Source organism: Pelobates fuscus, chromosome 1, assembly GCF_036172605.1.
Source record: "Pelobates fuscus isolate aPelFus1 chromosome 1, aPelFus1.pri, whole genome shotgun sequence".
In the NCBI taxonomy this organism is placed as follows: Eukaryota; Metazoa; Chordata; class Amphibia; order Anura; family Pelobatidae; genus Pelobates; species Pelobates fuscus.
In genome coordinates, this window is record NC_086317.1 from 7826663 (window position 1) to 7843388 (window position 16726).

At 50.1% G+C, this 16726-nt stretch overlaps 1 protein-coding gene across 2 annotated transcripts in view; it reads right to left on the minus strand.

The window, feature by feature from the left end:
- Positions 1–16726, minus strand: part of POPDC2 (popeye domain containing 2) — a 55078-nt gene that overhangs the window by 22998 nt on the left and 15354 nt on the right. Inside the window, exon 4 of one of the 2 annotated variants that reach the window (XM_063446108.1) lies at positions 4510–4879. In XM_063446108.1, coding sequence (XP_063302178.1) covers positions 4510–4879 — 370 coding nt within the window. Of the gene's footprint in view, positions 1–4384; positions 4880–16726 lie in introns of both variants that reach the window. The other variant, XM_063446104.1, reaches the window with a different exon arrangement.

Here is a 16726-nt window from a genome sequence, read left to right on the forward strand (position 1 = left end):
GGTGTTGTGCAGAGAGGCACTGAGGCTAGTGGTGTTGTGCAGAGAGGCACTGAGGCTAGTGGTGTTGTGCAGAGAGGCACTGAGGCTAGTGGTGTTGTGCAGAGAGGCTTGAAGACTATGGTGAGGCCTAATAGAAAGCAGTTGTTGTTGGGGGATTCCATCATAAGAGGTGTGGAGATGGACAATGGTGGTCTTGTGAGGTGTCTTCCCGGAGCTACTGCTCACAGAGACAGGAGACGTATCTGTAATATTGTTAAGCAAGCAAAGCAGGAAGGGGAATTGGATGTACTTGTCCATTTAGGGACAAATGACTTGGCTTGCAATGAGGTTTCAGAGGTTAAGGAAGTTTTTAGTGTTTTTGCCAATGATATACGGCAGGTTGCTTCCACACTGTCATTCTCTGAAGTTCTGCCTGTGCATAACACTCAGAACGACAGGCGGATGCGTATTAGGGACTTTAACTTGTGGCTTGGTGAATGGTGTCGGGAGCAAGGATTTGGCTTTATTGCTCATGGTAGCTCTGTTTGGAATGGAAATAAACTGTACAAAAAAGATGGTTTGCATCTTTCTCAAAAGGGAACAAATGTTCTCAGTGAGCAGTTCAGAGGTTTTGCTAGGATGTTTTTAAACTAGGAGGGGGGGGCAAAAGGGTGATAAAACATCAATCCAATTGTCCCCCAAAACAAGGACAGAAGGTGCCTGTAGCAAGTGTGTTAAAAAATGATAAGCTTAGAGTCATGTCTACAAATGCTCGCAGTTTAGGGAATAAGATCCATGAACTTGTGGCAATAATGGCAACTGATAGTGTAGATTTAGTCGCTGTTACCGAGACATGGTATAATGAGAAAAATGACTGGGACATAGCAATACCAGGGTACTCTTTATATAGAAAAGACAGGGAAGGCAAGAAAGGGGGAGGGGTGGCCCTGTATGTAAAGGATAGCATAAAATCTAGCCTAATAAAGGTTAGTGAGGCGAACATAGAGTCCGTTTGGGTTACGTTAGAATTTGGTAATCACACAGTAACTCGTGTAGGTGTGATTTATAGGCCCCCAGGACAAATTGAAGAGTTAGATAATTTACTAGTTGAAGAAATAGCTAAAATGACAATGAAGGGGGAAGTTATCATCATGGGTGACTTTAATCTTCCTGATGTGAATTGGAAAACAAAAATAGCTACTTGTGCCAGGAGCACACATATTCTAAACTCCCTACTGGGATTGTCTCTAAAACAAGTCGTTGAGGAGCCAACTCGTAAAGAGGCCATACTAGATTTAGTGTTAACAAATGGAGATTTGGTATCAGATATTACTGTAGGTGAAAGTTTAGGATCCAGTGATCATCAGTCAGTGTGATTTAATATAAGAACAGTGACTGAGTCACACCACACAAAAACAAAAGTTTTAGACTTTAGAAAAACAGACTTTTCTAAAATTAGAATATGTGTAAAGGAGTCATTATCAGACTGGAGCAATTTATATGGAGTCCAAAATAAATGGGATTATTTAAAAGTTGCACTACTGAAGGCAACAGAAAATTGCATTAGGCTTGTCAGTAAAAGCAAAAAATTCAAGAAACCACTGTGGTACTCCGCAGATGTGGCCAAAATAGTAAAAAACAAAAAGTTAGCATTTAGTAATTATAAAAAAAACCAGAGTGAGGAAGACAGAATGACCTATAAGATTAGGCAGAAAGAGGCTAAGCAAGTTATAAGAGCTTCCAAATCCCACACAGAAGAGAAAATAGCACAGTCAGTAAAAAAGGGGGACAAAACTTTTTTTAGATACATAAATGAGAAAAGAAAAGTAAAACAAGGATTAGTTAGATTAAAAACAAAAGAAGGAAGGTATGTAGATGAGGATAAAGGTCTAGCTGACTGCCTCAATGAATATTTTTGTTCAGTATTTACAGATGAAAATGAAGGAAAGGGTCCTCTGTTAACAAAAAGGATAAATGAGTCATTTATTACACGTGAGTTTACAGAGGAAGAGGTTCTATTTCAACTGTCAAAAGTAAAGACAAATAAGTCAATGGGACCTGATGGAATACACCCAAAGCTATTAAAAGAGCTTAGTGGTGTACTAGCAAAACCATTAACAGATTTATTTAACCAATCATTGATAACAGGAGTAGTCCCAGAAGATTGGAAGTTAGCGAATGTTGTTCCCATTCACAAGAAAGGTAATAGGGAGGAGTCGGGCAACTATAGGCCAGTAAGCCTTACTTCAGTAGTGGGGAAAGTGATGGAAACCATGTTAAAGGATAGGATTGTTGAACATCTAAAAACACATGGATTTCAAGACCAGAGACAACATGGGTTTACTTCAGGGAGATCATGCCAAACTAATCTTATTGATTTTTTTGATTGGGTAACTAAAATTATAGATCAGGGTGGTGCAGTAGACATTGCTTACCTAGATTTCAGTAAGGCTTTTGACACTGTTGCACATAGAAGGCTTATCAATAAACTACAATCTTTGAGTTTGGATTCGAATATTGTTGAATGGGTAAGGCAGTGGCTGAGTGACAGGCAACAGAGGGTTGTAGTCAATGGAGTATATTCGAAGCTTGGGCTTGTCACCAGTGGGGTACCTCAGGGATCTGTACTTGGACCCATTCTCTTTAATATTTTTATTAGTGATATTGCAGAAGGTCTTGATGGTAAGGTGTGTCTTTTTGCAGATGATACTAAGATATGTAACAGGGTTGATGTTCCAGGAGGGATAAGCCAAATGGAAAATGATTTAGGTAAACTAGAAAAATGGTCAGAGTTGTGGCAACTGACATTTAATGTGGATAAGTGCAAGATAATGCATCTTGGACGTAAAAACCCAAGGGTAGAGTACAAAATATTTGATAGAGTCCTAACCTCAACATCTGAGGAAAGGGATTTAGGGGTGATTATTTCTGATGACTTAAAGGTAGGCAGACAATGTAATAGAGCAGCAGGAAATGCTAGCAGAATGCTTGGTTGTATAGGGAGAGGTATTAGCAGTAGAAAGAGGGAAGTGCTCATGCCATTGTACAGAACACTGGTGAGACCTCACTTGGAGTACTGTACACAGTACTGGAGACCCTATCTTCAGAAGGATATTGATACCTTAGAGAGAGTTCAAAGAAGGGCTACTAAACTGGTTCATGGATTGCAGGATAAAACTTACCAGGAAAGGTTGAAGGATCTTAACATGTATAGCTTGGAGGAAAGACGAGACAGGGGGGATATGATAGAAAGATTTAAATACATAAAGGGAATCAACACAGTAAAGGAGGAGACTATATTTAAAAGAAGAAAAACTACCACAACAAGAGGACATAGTCTTAAATTAGAGGGACAAAGGTTTAAAAATAATACCAGGAAGTATTACTTTACTGAGAGGGTAGTGGATGCATGGAATAGCCTTCCAGCTGAAGTGGTAGAGGTTAACACAGTAAAGGAGTTTAAGCATGCGTGGGATAGGCATAAGGCTATCCTAACTATAAGATAAGGCCAGGGACTAATGAAAGTATTTAGAAAACTGGGCAGACTAGATGGGCCGAATGGTTCTTATCTGCCGTCACATTCTATGTTTCTATGTTTCTATGTTTCTATGGTACATCAATCAGATGGGCAGGTGGGTTCAGGTTAGAACAACACACAGACAGGCAGGCTGGTACATCACATGGCAGGCAGGCTGGTACAGCACATGGCAGGCAGGCTGTTGCATCACACAGACATGCAGGCTGGTACATCTCACGGGCAGGCAGGCTGGTACATCACATGGGCAGGCAGGCTGGTACATCACACACACAGGCAAGCTGGTACATCACACAGACATGCAGGCGGTTAATTCACACGGGCAGGCAGGCTGGTACATCAGACAGGCAGGCTGGTACATCATACAGACATGCAGACTGGTACATCACATGGGCAGACAGGCTGGTACATCACACGGCAGGCTGGTACATCACACGGGCAGGCAGGCTGGTACATCATACAGACAGGCAGGCTGGTACAGCACACAGACAGGCAGGCTGGTACATCACATGGGCAGGCAGGCTGGTACATCATACAGACAGGCAGGCTGGTACAGCACACAGACAGGCAGGCTGGTACATCACATGGGCAGGCAGGCTGGTACATCACATGGGCAGGCAGGCTGGTACATCATACAGACAGGCAGGCTGGTACAGCACACAGACAGGCAGGCTGGTACATCACATGGGCAGGCAGGTACATCATACAGACAGGCAGGCGGGTACAGGCTACATCATACAGACATGCAGGCTGTTACATCACACGAGCGGGCAGGCTGGTACAGCACACAGACATGCAGGCTGGTACATCACACAAACGGGCAGGCTGGTACAGCACACAGACAGGCAGGTAGGCCAGCTAAGTACTTACAGGGAGATCCCTCACCAGCTGTCACTCCCCATCTTACTTCATATACTCCCCCTCGCTCACATAATCCATAAACGACCCGGGGAGTTCAGCAAAATCCTCCAGGATTAAGCTTGTGGAGTCCTCACCCATAATGCCACTCTCAGGTCGTGGAGCCCTGTTTCCTCCAGGCTGGTGAGACATGACAGGTGGCGCCTTGTGGACGTGCAATGGGTCTTGCGGAAGAAGGGATGCCAAGGGTTCCACCGCTGGCCCTATCGCTGCTGCTGACTCTGAGTATGGTCCCAGGACACGATAGAGGCTGGGTAGGCGGATGTCAAAGCGCAGTCCAAACTTGGCAAAAAGCTTGTCGTTCAGCGCGTAGAGTTTCTGGGAGATGTCAAAGCCAAGAAGTACTGCGAACAGACGGGCAATGTACTTCTCCTTGGCCAACAGAAGGTAGAGCTTCTTTCTAGGCCAGCTGATGTAGCTACAGTCTGTCTCTGCGGTAAGTGTTACCTGGGGACACAAATAACCTCATGTTATAAAGGGACCAGTAAAATCCAAGGACATCGGGGCTGTCTCTGGACCAGTCTGGGGAGAGTTCTCAGCAAACTCCACGATCAACAAGCAGGTTCTCAAAACGACTCTCCTGGGGTCAACACAGACCAAAGGTAGATCTCTACATTTAATTAAATTTTTCACAACTCACAAATACGCCAATTGTTAAATATAGAGATAAGTGAACATAATATTGGAAATGAGTGACAGATCTTTAAATGCAGCATTACCTTAAAGGATCACTATAGGGTCAGGAACACAAACATGTATTCCTGACCCTATAGGGTTAAAACCACCATCTAGCCCCCCCTGGGCCCCTCATGCCTTCATAAATATAGCAAAATCTTAATGTATTCAAGCCTGAAGCTGCAACTCTGCATGCTGTTTGCCTAAAAAATAACAAGCAGTTTGCTGACATCATCAGAAGTGGTGGCCTGATCCAATCACAGTGCTTCCCCATAGGATTGGCTAAGACTGACAAAGAGGCAGATCAGGGGCAGAGCCAGCATGATTCAAACACAGCCCTGGCCAATCAGCATCTCCTCATAGAGATGAATTGAATCAATGAATCTCTATGAGGAAAGTTCAGTGTCTGCATGCAGAGGGAGGAGACACTGAATGTTTGGATGCATTTTAGGCAGCCATGACCCAGGAAGGATCTCTAACAGCCATCTGAGGAATGGCCAGTGAAGTTATCACTAGGCTGTAATGTAAACACTGCATTTTCTCTGAAAAGACAGTGTTTACAGCAAAAAGCCTGAAGGTAATTGTGGCAAAACCAACCTCGCCACGTGTCCTTGGAGAGGGCTGCTTGCCCGCCTCTTGCCTTCTGACTATGGCCCGGGAAGATGTGGCCCTTTAATTACAAGATTTGGGCATAACGGATTTTTGTTGTGCTGCTGCTGGCCCTTTAACTCCCAGAGAGAGGATTTGTACTTTTAAATTGGCACCTCGAATGCTGTCGAAGTGCCGAAGTAATCGAAGTGGCCGCCATTCGAAAAACGAACACGTGGCGGCGGCCATCTTGGTTCATTCCATGCGGTCAGCGGTATGTGTAGCCAAATTCATGGAACTGAAATTGGCTACACAGTTCCGTGAACGCCGCTGACCATTAACTTCTCCCACAATGATTTTGCAGCCGCAGAGACTAAGTCGCGTTCGAATATTCGAACGCACGTTCGAATGGGACTTAGTCATTTTTTCAGCCTGAAATAGACCGACCGCACAGCCCAAAGCTATGGAACTGTTTTGGGCAGGAAAATGTGCTTGCGGTCGGTCATAAAGGACTTCCATCTAACTTTTTAACCCCTGAACCGATTGCCCTGATTTTTGAGTATGTGTTTATTTCCCGCATGCTGATTATGAAAGTAATGTTTTAGGTTTGTGGCATGTATATTTTAGAAGTTATAAATATTGTGTAAAAACTGTATTCCTCTGCCTGTGATAATGAGATTATCCATTGTGTTCAGTAATCTTATCACAGGCAGAGGGGAGGATTTTGTGTGGGAGTGTCTGTGTATTGTACGGATTATTTGGTTGTTCTGTAAAACCCTGTGGGCTGTACTGTGTTTGTGGATTGGGAATAAAAGAGGTTGTATGTGCCAGTACAGCCAGATTCTGCTTAACCCTCAAAACGAAGTGTCGTCTCGTTCTTGGGGGGAATTGGACTGTATACTGACTGCCAGGAGTGTAACCCTTTCACATGGTTTTCCTGTTCGTCTGTTTCCCGGGTTTGTGTGTTTCCAGTTCGGGAGATTGGTGCTTACAGTAGCTGTCGGTGCATCTGGAAAGGGGGATATCGCCTAAACGGTTTTTAACCTCTGGTGAGCAAATCGGTTTGTTACAGTAATGATTCTACTCACCAGAACAAATTCAATAAGCTGTAGTTGTTCTGGTGACTGTAGTGTCCCTTTAAGCTCACAGGTCTATAATTTCCAGGCAGAAATTTTGAAGTATTTTTGAATACAGGAACCAGGGGCAGACTGAGCACTCGGGCAAATCGGTCATGGACCGAGGGCCAGAGGCTCTGCCTGTAACGCTGCTCAGGGCATCTCCGTGCGGCTGGTTCTGCAGGAAGTGACATCACGCACTGAGCTGCCTGTAACGCTGCTCAGGGCAGCTCCGTGCAGCTGGTTCTGCAGGAAGTGACATCATCACGCACTGAGCTGCCTGTAACGCTGCTCAGGGCAGCTCCGTGCGGCTGGTTCTGCAGGAAGTGACATCATCAGTCACAGTGCAGAGTGAGCTGTGCGGAGCTGCCTAATCAGAGTTACAGGCAGCATGTCACATCGTGTGCCCTGGGGCGGTGAGGGACCATTAGAAGAGGATGTTTGGACCACCAGGGAGGTAAGACTTGGGAGGGGGGCGGGGGCTTTATTTTTTTCTAATCATTTTTTTTTTTAAATTAAAAATATTTTAATTATATAATCTCCCCCACTACTGCCCCATCACAGCCCTAATACTCCCAAACCACCGTACCTTTATACTAACTACAACTTCTATCATCCCAAGGCACCCTTTCCAGCCCCTTCCTCCCTGCACCCTCTACAGCCCATTCCCCCCGGCACCCTCTACAGCCCGTTCCTCCCTGCACCGTCTACAGCCCATTCCTCCCTGCACCCTCTACAGCCGATTCCCCCTGGCCCCCCTCTGCAGCCCCTTCCTCCCTGCACCTTCTACAGCTCCTTCCCCCCTGCACCTACTACAGCCCCTTCCTCCCGGCACCCTCTGCAGCCCCTTCCTCCCGGCACCTTCTGCAGCCCCTTCATCCCGGCACCCTATGCAGTCCCTTCCTCCCGGCACCCCCTGCAGCCCCTTCCTCCCGGCACCCTCTACAGTCCCCACCCCTTTGCACGCACAAATGCACTAGGTGCTTCCTGTGTCAGTGTTGCAAAATGTGCAGCACTGACATTCAACATCTCCACGCTCTGCATGGAGACGCTGAGCACTTTTCATAGAGAAGCACTGATTGAATGCATGAAGATATGGTGATTGGCACAGAGTAGCGTTTTGCCGCGCATGCACAATAGCCTTATAATGCTTTCCTATGGTAAAGCATTGGATTGGCTGAGATCAGTGGCGTACATACCGGGGTCGCAGGGGTCGAGGCTGCGACCGGGCCCGGCCCACCAAGGGGCCCGGCCGCCCCTGCGACCCTGTATGTACCCACTGGGCCAGCCTCTTCTCCTGGGGGCCCCAGGAGACGGCCACCTCAGGGCCCCCCGAGGCTGGCCCTGCTTACACCCGGCGGGCAGTCAGGCTGGCCGGTGCGTGAGGGAGCACTCTCCCCCTGAGTGCTTCCTCTTCAGCTCCCTCGCGCACCGCACTGATACCGGAGCCGGAAGACGATGTCATCTTCCGGCGCCGGCATCCCTACGCGGCGTGCGAGGGAGCTGAAGAGGAAGCACTCAGGGGAGAGTGCTCCCTCGCGCACCAGCCTGACCGGCCGCCTAGGAGCCCAGCAGCACCATTGGACCCCAGGGAATCCCCTCAGCACTCCAAAAGGTAGGGAGACTGGGGGGATTAAAAAAAAAAAAAAAAAACATGTGTTAGTGTGTGTGAGTGTTAGTGTGTGTGAGTGTTAGTGTGTGTGTGTGTGTGTGTGTGTGTGTTAGTGTGTGTGTGTTAGTGTGTGTGTGTGTGTTAGTGTGAGTGTTGGTGTTTGTGTTAGAGTGTGTGTGTCTGCTAGTGAGTGTCAGTGAGTGTGTTACTGTGTGTGTCTGTTACTGAGTTTGTTTGTGTGTGTGTTAATGAGTCTGTTTGATGTCTGTTAGTGAGTGTGTGTTTGTCAGTGAGAGTGTATGTTTTGTAAGTGAGTGTGTATGTATGTCTGCCGCTGAGTGTGTCTCTGTCAGTAAATGTGTGTGTCTGTTAGCTAGTGTGTATGCATTTGTTCGTGAGAGTGTGTGTGTGTGTGTCTTCAGCACTTACCTTTCTCCAGCGCCGGACTCCCATGGCGCTGGGGATCCCTCCGCCTCTCAGCTCCGAATGCGCATGCACGGCAAGAGCCGCGCACGCATTCAAACCGCCCATAGGAAAGCATTACTCAATGCTTTCCTATGGACATTCAGTGTCTTAAAATGGCGGAAGCGCCTCTAGCGGCTGTCAGTGCGCTGGATTAACCCTCAGTGAAACATAACAGTTTCTCTGAAACTGCTATGCTTTCAGCTGCAGGGTTAAAACTAGAGGGACCTGACACCCAGACCACTTCATTGAGCTGATGTGTTCTGGGTGTCTGTAGTGGTCCTTTAAGTGTGTGTGCATCTGCATGCACTGGCGTACATACCGCGGTCGCAGCCCTGCAACCCCTGCGACCAGGTGCCCGCCGTAATGTGTTGCTGCCCCGGCCCGCGCAGAGTAAGCGAGAGGGGGGGGGGGGGGGCACGGAGGGGGCCTATAAACCTACAGTGTCAGATATACACGTTTATATTCCTGACACTATAGTGTTGCTTTAAGGTGGCTCATAACATTTAACACTTGGTTTGTAATTTATGACAAACAATTTGCAGGCCTGCATACCTCATACAAACACAAATACCCCCTTATACATACTGCCATGCTACACAAACACACACTAAAAAAAATTACTACCCTATTTACAAAAACAGAAACATGTATTCAAATATACTCTGAATCCACATATCCTGACACTACACACAGAAACATATATACACACATTCACTTTACAGGTACACACAATTAAATACACGGTACACCTACATCAGCATATATATCCGTCTGCTGGAGGCACAGGTGCTCATTTTGCCCGGGGGGCCCAGGCCACTGTCAGTCCGTCCAACATAGGAACCAAAAAATCACATTCAGGAATTTATTGTGAACAATATCATTAGCAGGAATCAACGTGGATTTATAAGAGACAGATCAGGACAGCTTAACTTAATTGTGTTTTATGAAGCAGTTTGTACAGAACAAATCAGGGTGTTGCAGTGCAAAGGACAGGGCGTTGCAGAGCAAAGGACAGGGCGTTGCAGAGCAAAGAACAGGGCGTTGCAGAGCAGAGGACAGGGCGTTGCAGAGCAGAGGACAGGGTGCTGCAGAGCAGAGGACAGGGCGTTGCAGAGCAGAGGACAGGGCGTTGCAGAGCAGAGGACAGGGCGCTGCAGAGCAGAGGACAGGGCGCTGCAGAGCAGAGGACAGGGCGTTGCAGAGCAGAGGACAGGGCGTTGCAGAGCAGAGGACAGGGCGTTGCAGAGCAGAGGACAGGGTGCTGCAGAGCAGAGGACAGGGCGTTGCAGAGCAGAGGACAGGGCGTTGCAGAGCAGAGGACAGGGCGCTGCAGAGCAGAGGACAGGGCGCTGCAGAGCAGAGGACAGGGCGTTGCAGAGCAGAGGACAGGGCGTTGCAGAGCAGAGGACAGGGCGTTGCAGAGCAGAGGACAGGGCGCTGCAGAGCAGAGGACATGGCGTTGCAGAGCAGAGGACAGGGCGTTGCAGAGCAGAGGACAGGGCGTTGCAGAGCAGAGGACAGGGCGTTGCAGAGCAGAGGACAGGGAGCTGCAGAGCAGAGGACAGGGCGTTGCAGAGCAGAGGACAGGGTGCTGCAGAGCAGAGGACAGGGCGCTGCAGAGCAGAGGACAGGGCGTTGCAGAGCATTTTGTGCTCATTTTGCCCGGGGGGTCCAGGCCACTGTCAGTCCGTCCAACATAGGAACCAAAAAATCACATTCAGGAATTTATTGTGAACAATATCATTAGCAGGAATCAACGTGGATTTATAAGAGACAGATCAGGACAGCTTAACTTAATTGTGTTTTATGAAGCAGTTTGTACAGAACAAATCAGGGTGTTGCAGAGCAAAGAACAGGGCGTTGCAGAGCAAAGGACAGGGCGTTGCAGAGCAAAGGACAGGGCGTTGCAGAGCAAAGGACAGGGCGTTGCAGAGCAAAGGACAGGGCGTTGCAGAGCAAAGGACATGGCGCTGCAGAGCAGAGGACATGGCGTTGCAGAGCAGAGGACAGGGTGTTTCAGAGGATAGGACAGGGCGTTGCAGTGCAAAGGACAGGGCATTGCAGAGCAAAGGACAGGGTGCTGCAGAGCAGAGGACAGGGCGTTGCAGAGCAGAGGACAGGGCGTTGCAGAGCAGAGGACAGGGAGCTGCAGAGCAGAGGACAGGGCGCTGCAGAGCAGAGGACAGGGCGCTGCAGAGCAGAGGACAGGGCGCTGCAGAGCAGAGGACAGGGCGCTGCAGAGCAGAGGACAGGGCGTTGCAGAGCAGAGGACAGGGCGTTGCAGAGCAGAGGACAGGGCGTTGCAGAGCAGAGGACAGGGCGTTGCAGAGCAAAGGACAGGGTGCTGCAGAGCAGAGGACAGGGCATTGCAGAGCAGAGGACAGGGAGCTGCAGAGCAGAGGACAGGGTGCTGCAGAGCAGAGGACAGGGAGCTGCAGAGCAGAGGACAGGGTGCTGCAGAGCAGAGGACAGGGTGCTGCAGAGCAGAGGACAGGGAGCTGCAGAACAGAGGACAGGGCGTTGCAGAGCAAAGGACAGGGCGTTGCAGAGCAAAGGACAGGGCGCTGCAGAGCAGAGGACAGGGCGTTGCAGAGCAGAGGACAGGGTGCTGCAGAGCAAACGACAGGGCGTTGCAGAGCAGAGGACAGGGAGCTGCAGAGCAGAGGACAGGGTGTTGCAGAGCAGAGGACAGGGAGCTGCAGAGCAGAGGACAGGGAGCTGCAGAGCAAAGGACAGGGCGTTGCAGAGCAAAGGACAGGGCGTTGCAGAGCAGAGGACAAGGTGTTGCAGAAGCAGAGGACAGGGTGTTGCAGAGCAGAGGACAGGGCGTTGCAGAGCAGAGGACAGGGTGCTGCAGAGCAGAGGACAGGGCGTTGCAGAGCAGAGGACAGGGCGTTGCAGAGCAGAGGACAGGGCGTTGCAGAGCAGAGGACAGGGTGCTGCAGAGCAGAGGACAGGGCGTTGCAGAGCAGAGGACAGGGCGTTGCAGAGCAGAGGACAGGGCGTTGCAGAGCAGAGGACAGGGTGATGCAGAGCAGAGGACAGGGCGTTGCAGAGCAGAGGAGAGGGTGTTGCAGAGCAAAGAACAGGGCGTTGCAGTGCAAAGGACAGGGCGTTGCAGTGCAAAGGACAGGGCGTTGCAGAGCAGAGGACAGGGCGTTGCAGAGCAGAGGACAGGGCGTTGCAGAGCAGAGGACAGGGAGCTGCAGAGCAGAGGACAGGGAGCTGCAGAGCAGAGGACAGGGAGCTGCAGAGCAGAGGACAGGGTGTTGCGGAGCAAAGAACAGGGCGTTGCAGTGCAAAGGACAGGGCGTTGCAGAGCAAAGGACAGGGCGTTGCAGAGCAGAGGACAGGGCGTTGCAGAGCAGAGGACAGGGTGTTGCAGAGCAGAGGACACGGTGCTGCAGAGCAGAGGACAGGGAGCTGCAGAGCAGAAGACAGGGCGTTGCAGAGCAGAGGACAGGGAGCTGCAGAGCAGTGGACTGGGAGCTGCAGAGCAGAGGACTGGGAGCTGCAGAGCAGAGGACAGGGCGTTGCAGAGCAGAGGACAGGGCGTTGCAGAGCAGAGGACAGGGCGTTGCAGAGCAGAGGACAGGGTGCTGCAGAGCAGAAGACAGGGCGTTGCAGAGCAGAGGACAGGGAGCTGCAGAGCAGTGGACTGGGAGCTGCAGAGCAGAGGACTGGGAGCTGCAGAGCAGAGGACAGGGAGCTGCAGAGCAGAGGACAGGGCGTTGCAGAGCAGAGGACAGGGCGTTGCAGAGCAGAGGACAGGGTGCTGCAGAGCAGAAGACAGGGAGCTGCAGAGCAGAGGACTGGGAGCTGCAGAGCAGAGGACAGGGAGCTGCAGAGCAGAGGACAGGGCGTTGCAGAGCAGAGGACAGGGCGTTGCAGAGCAGAGGACAGGGAGCTGCAGAGCAGAGGACAGGGCGTTGCAGAGCAGAGGACAGGGCGTTGCAGAGCAGAGGACAGGGTGCTGCAGAGCAGAAGACAGGGCGTTGCAGAGCAGAGGACAGGGAGCTGCAGAGCAGATGACAGGGAGCAGCAGAGCAAAGGACAGGGAGCTGCAGAGCAGAGGACAGGGAGCAGCAGCGCAAAGGACAGGGCGATGCAGAGCAGAGGACAGGGTGTTGCAGAGCAGTGGACAGGGCGTTGCAGAGCAAAGGACAGGGAGCTGCAGAGCAGAGGACAGGGAGCTGCAGAGCAGAGGACAGGGAGCTGCAGAGCAGAGGACAGGGCGTTGCAGAGCAGAGGACAGGGCGTTGCAGAGCAGAGGACAGGGTGCTGCAGAGCAGAAGACAGGGTGCTGCAGAGCAGAGGACAGGGCGTTGCAGAGCAGAGGACAGGGAGCTGCAGAGCAGAGGACAGGGCGTTGCAGAGCAGAGGACAGGGCGATGCAGAGCAGAGGACAGGGTGTTGCAGAGCAGTGGACAGGGCGTTGCAGAGCAGAGGACAGGGCGTTGCAGAGCAGAGGACAGGGCGTTGCAGAGCAGAGGACAGGGCATTGCAGAGCAGAGGATGTGATCTCGTTACGATTCCTCACAAATAATTACTGTAGAAATTAGAAGCAATTGGTTTAGATGGAAATGTATGTTGTTGGTTCACATTGGTTTCAGGGAATACTCCAACCTGCTGCCCCTGGCACATTTCTAGAGCTCCTAGGAATTCCCTTGATTGACAGCCGGGAAAGTGCGGCTGTGGGGGCATCTCATACAGATGCAATGAGTCAAAGCTGCTCTGTGAGAATCATTCTATTGTGCTGAGCAGGTACCATAGAACCCCAGTTCTCCCAATAGGAACCAATGGATTGGCCGAGAGATCCTTGCTTGTGAAGATCTCCCCGGGACGGAGAGGAGGAGAGGTGCAGTTTTCACCCTCACACCTCTGGATTGGGGGAATAGAACTTCTATTTCGGGGGACCCCGAAATCTACAGCAATAATTCAAGACTCCAGAGTTATAAATAATAACACTAGACTAGAAAGTGCCTTTAAAGACTGAATGCAGAGTGTTGTTAATACAAGTTCCTATTGGATGGTATATCCAGTCCCTGAGGGTTTGTTCTGGGTTAATATTTCTTCAATGAATTAATTAATGATCGTGCAATTGGCATTGAAAGCCATGTGTGGTGTTTGCAGATAACACAAAACTATGTGTGAGCAGGATATTGGCTGCAGAGGGATTGCAATTAAGGAGGGGACTGTGCAGGCAAGTGGCAGAAGAGATTTAATGTAGATTAATGTAACGTTATGCATTTTGGGGTCAGGAAAGCACAATCAGCACGTACTATAAGCAGTGGTGCACAAGTAAATTCGGGCACCCCCCAATTCGTGTCAAGGCCAGTTTTTGGACTGACAGACATAAGCCCTCATTGATACATGACTGACATACACTCAATGACAGATACACCATCATTGGCACACACACTGTTTAACCAACACACACTTTCATTGACAGACACATACTGACACACCCACTCACTGACAGACACACGCTCCCAGATACACATAAAATAACAGACACACACTTTCACTCACTCACAGACATACCTATCCTCACTGACAGCTACACACACTGACCGCTACACTCACTCACAGACTCACAGAGCGTGAGAGAGCGAGAAGAACGTAGGACAGCGCAGTGGCGGATCCAGAGCCTGATCTTGGGAGGGGCACTTGTAGATTATTTAAATAAATAATCCTGGCACAATAACCACTACAGCTCAGTGTAGTAGTTATGGTGCCAGTAGTGCCAGGATCCCACCCCAGAGTAAGTAGTCATACCGTTTAAGAACAGTTTGACAACTTACCTGGGGTCTGCTGGGATATAGGGCCTAGGATATAGGGCATAGGTCTGTGTTAGGGGTGTGTGTGAAAGGTGCAGTGTGTGTGTGTAAGGGCGGCAGTGTATGTTAGGGGGCAGTGTATGTGTGGGGCAGTGTGTGTATGGGGGGCAGTGTGTGTGTATGGGGGCAGTGTTTGTGGGGCAGTGTGTGTATGGGGGCAGTGTTTGTGGGGCAGTGTGTGTATGTGGGGCAGTGTGTGTATGGGGGCAGTGTGTGTATGGGGGCAGTGTGTGTATGGGGGCAGTGTGTGTATGGGGGCAGTGTGTGTATGTGAGGGTGGCAGTGTGTGTATGGGGGCAGTGTGTGTAGGGGGACAGTGTGTGTATGGGAGGCAGTGTGTGTGTATGGGGGCAGTGTGTGTATGTGGGGCAGTGTGTGTATGGGGACAGTGTTTGTGGGGCAGTGTGTGTATGGGGACAGTGTATGGGGGCAGTGTATGTGTGTATGGGGGCAGTGTGTGTATGGGGGCAGTGTGTGTATGGGGGGCAGTGTGTGTATGGGGGGCAGTGTGTGTATGGGGGGCAGTGTATGTGTGTATGGGGGGCAGTGTATGTGTGTATGGGGGGCAGTGTATGTGTGTATGGGGGCAGTGTGTGTATGGGGGGCAGTGTGTGTATGGGGGGCAGTGTATGTGTGTATGGGGGGCAGTGTATGTGTGTATGGGGGGCAGTGTATGTGTGTATGGGGGGCAGTGTATGTGTGTATGGGGGGCAGTGTATGTGTGTATGGGGGGCAGTGTATGTGTGTATGGGGGGCAGTGTGTGTGTGTATGGGGGACAGTGTGTGTGTGTGTATGGGGGACAGTGTGTGTGTGTATGGGGGACAGTGTGTGTGTGTATGGGGGCAGTGTGTGTGTGTATGGGGGGCAGTGTGTGTGTGTGTATGGGGGCAGTGTATGTGTGTATGGGGGCAGTAAGTGTGTATGGGGGGCAGTGTGTGTATGGGGGGCAGTGTGTGTATGGGGGGCAGTGTGTGTATGGGGGGCAGTGTATGTATATGGGGGGCAGTGTATGTATATGGGGGGAAGGAGGGTAGGGAGGCTTTTTAATAAAATAAAAAAAATGTATTTCATAAAATATATATATATTTATTTCCGTCCCTGGTGGTCCCAGTGGTAATCCCTGGTGGTCCAGGGCTAGAGTTCATTCTCACGAGATTTGGAGCGTTGCTGTGATAACCGCGGCAACGCTCAATGCTTGCGAGAGGAGGACCCGGAGGAGCTGCAGGCTGAGCTCCCGGGTCCTCTCTCGCTCCCCTGCCGGCTGCCAGCATAGTGCCTAAGGACCGGGGAGGGAGATCACTAATCTCTGAACCCTGATCTCCTTCCCCGGTCCGCAGGCACATTGCAGGGCTCGCACTTGGACAATGCCAGGGGGAATCTCGGGGGGGGGGGGGGGGCAATTGCCCCGTTACCCCCCCCCCCCCCCCCCGCTCGGATCCGCCAATGGGACAGCGCTTCCTTGCCGCCCGGCTAGAATATTATTAGTTTAACACCTCGGGGGGAGGGGGTGGTACAGCCCCAGGACACGAGTAAAACAAGGGATTTGGCATTTTTTGGGCGCCCCCCTGAAAGTGCTGCCCTAGGCAAATGGCTTGTTTGCCTTGTGGTAAATACAGCCCTGACTGTAAGGGGTACTGAGTTAGGCGTGACAGTAAATGAGAAGGTTTTTGTCAAAATGATAGACTAGGCAACACTGTGCAATGTCAGTCAGCAGTTATAAAGGCCAGTAATATATTGTATTGACGTAATGAAAATATAATTTTGCCCCTTTATAAACCCATGATAAATCCCCACCTTCCACATGCAGTGACATTTTATACACCAGCTTTAAAGAAGTATAATATGAAAGTACAAAAAGCACAGAGGCAGACTACAATAATAATAAGGGGAATGGAAGATTTTAGTTATAAAGCAAGAATTGAAAGTGATTAATATATACATATAGTCTCATTATAAATAGCTCTCTGGTCACAGGGTAAAAGGTCAGCCATTTATGGT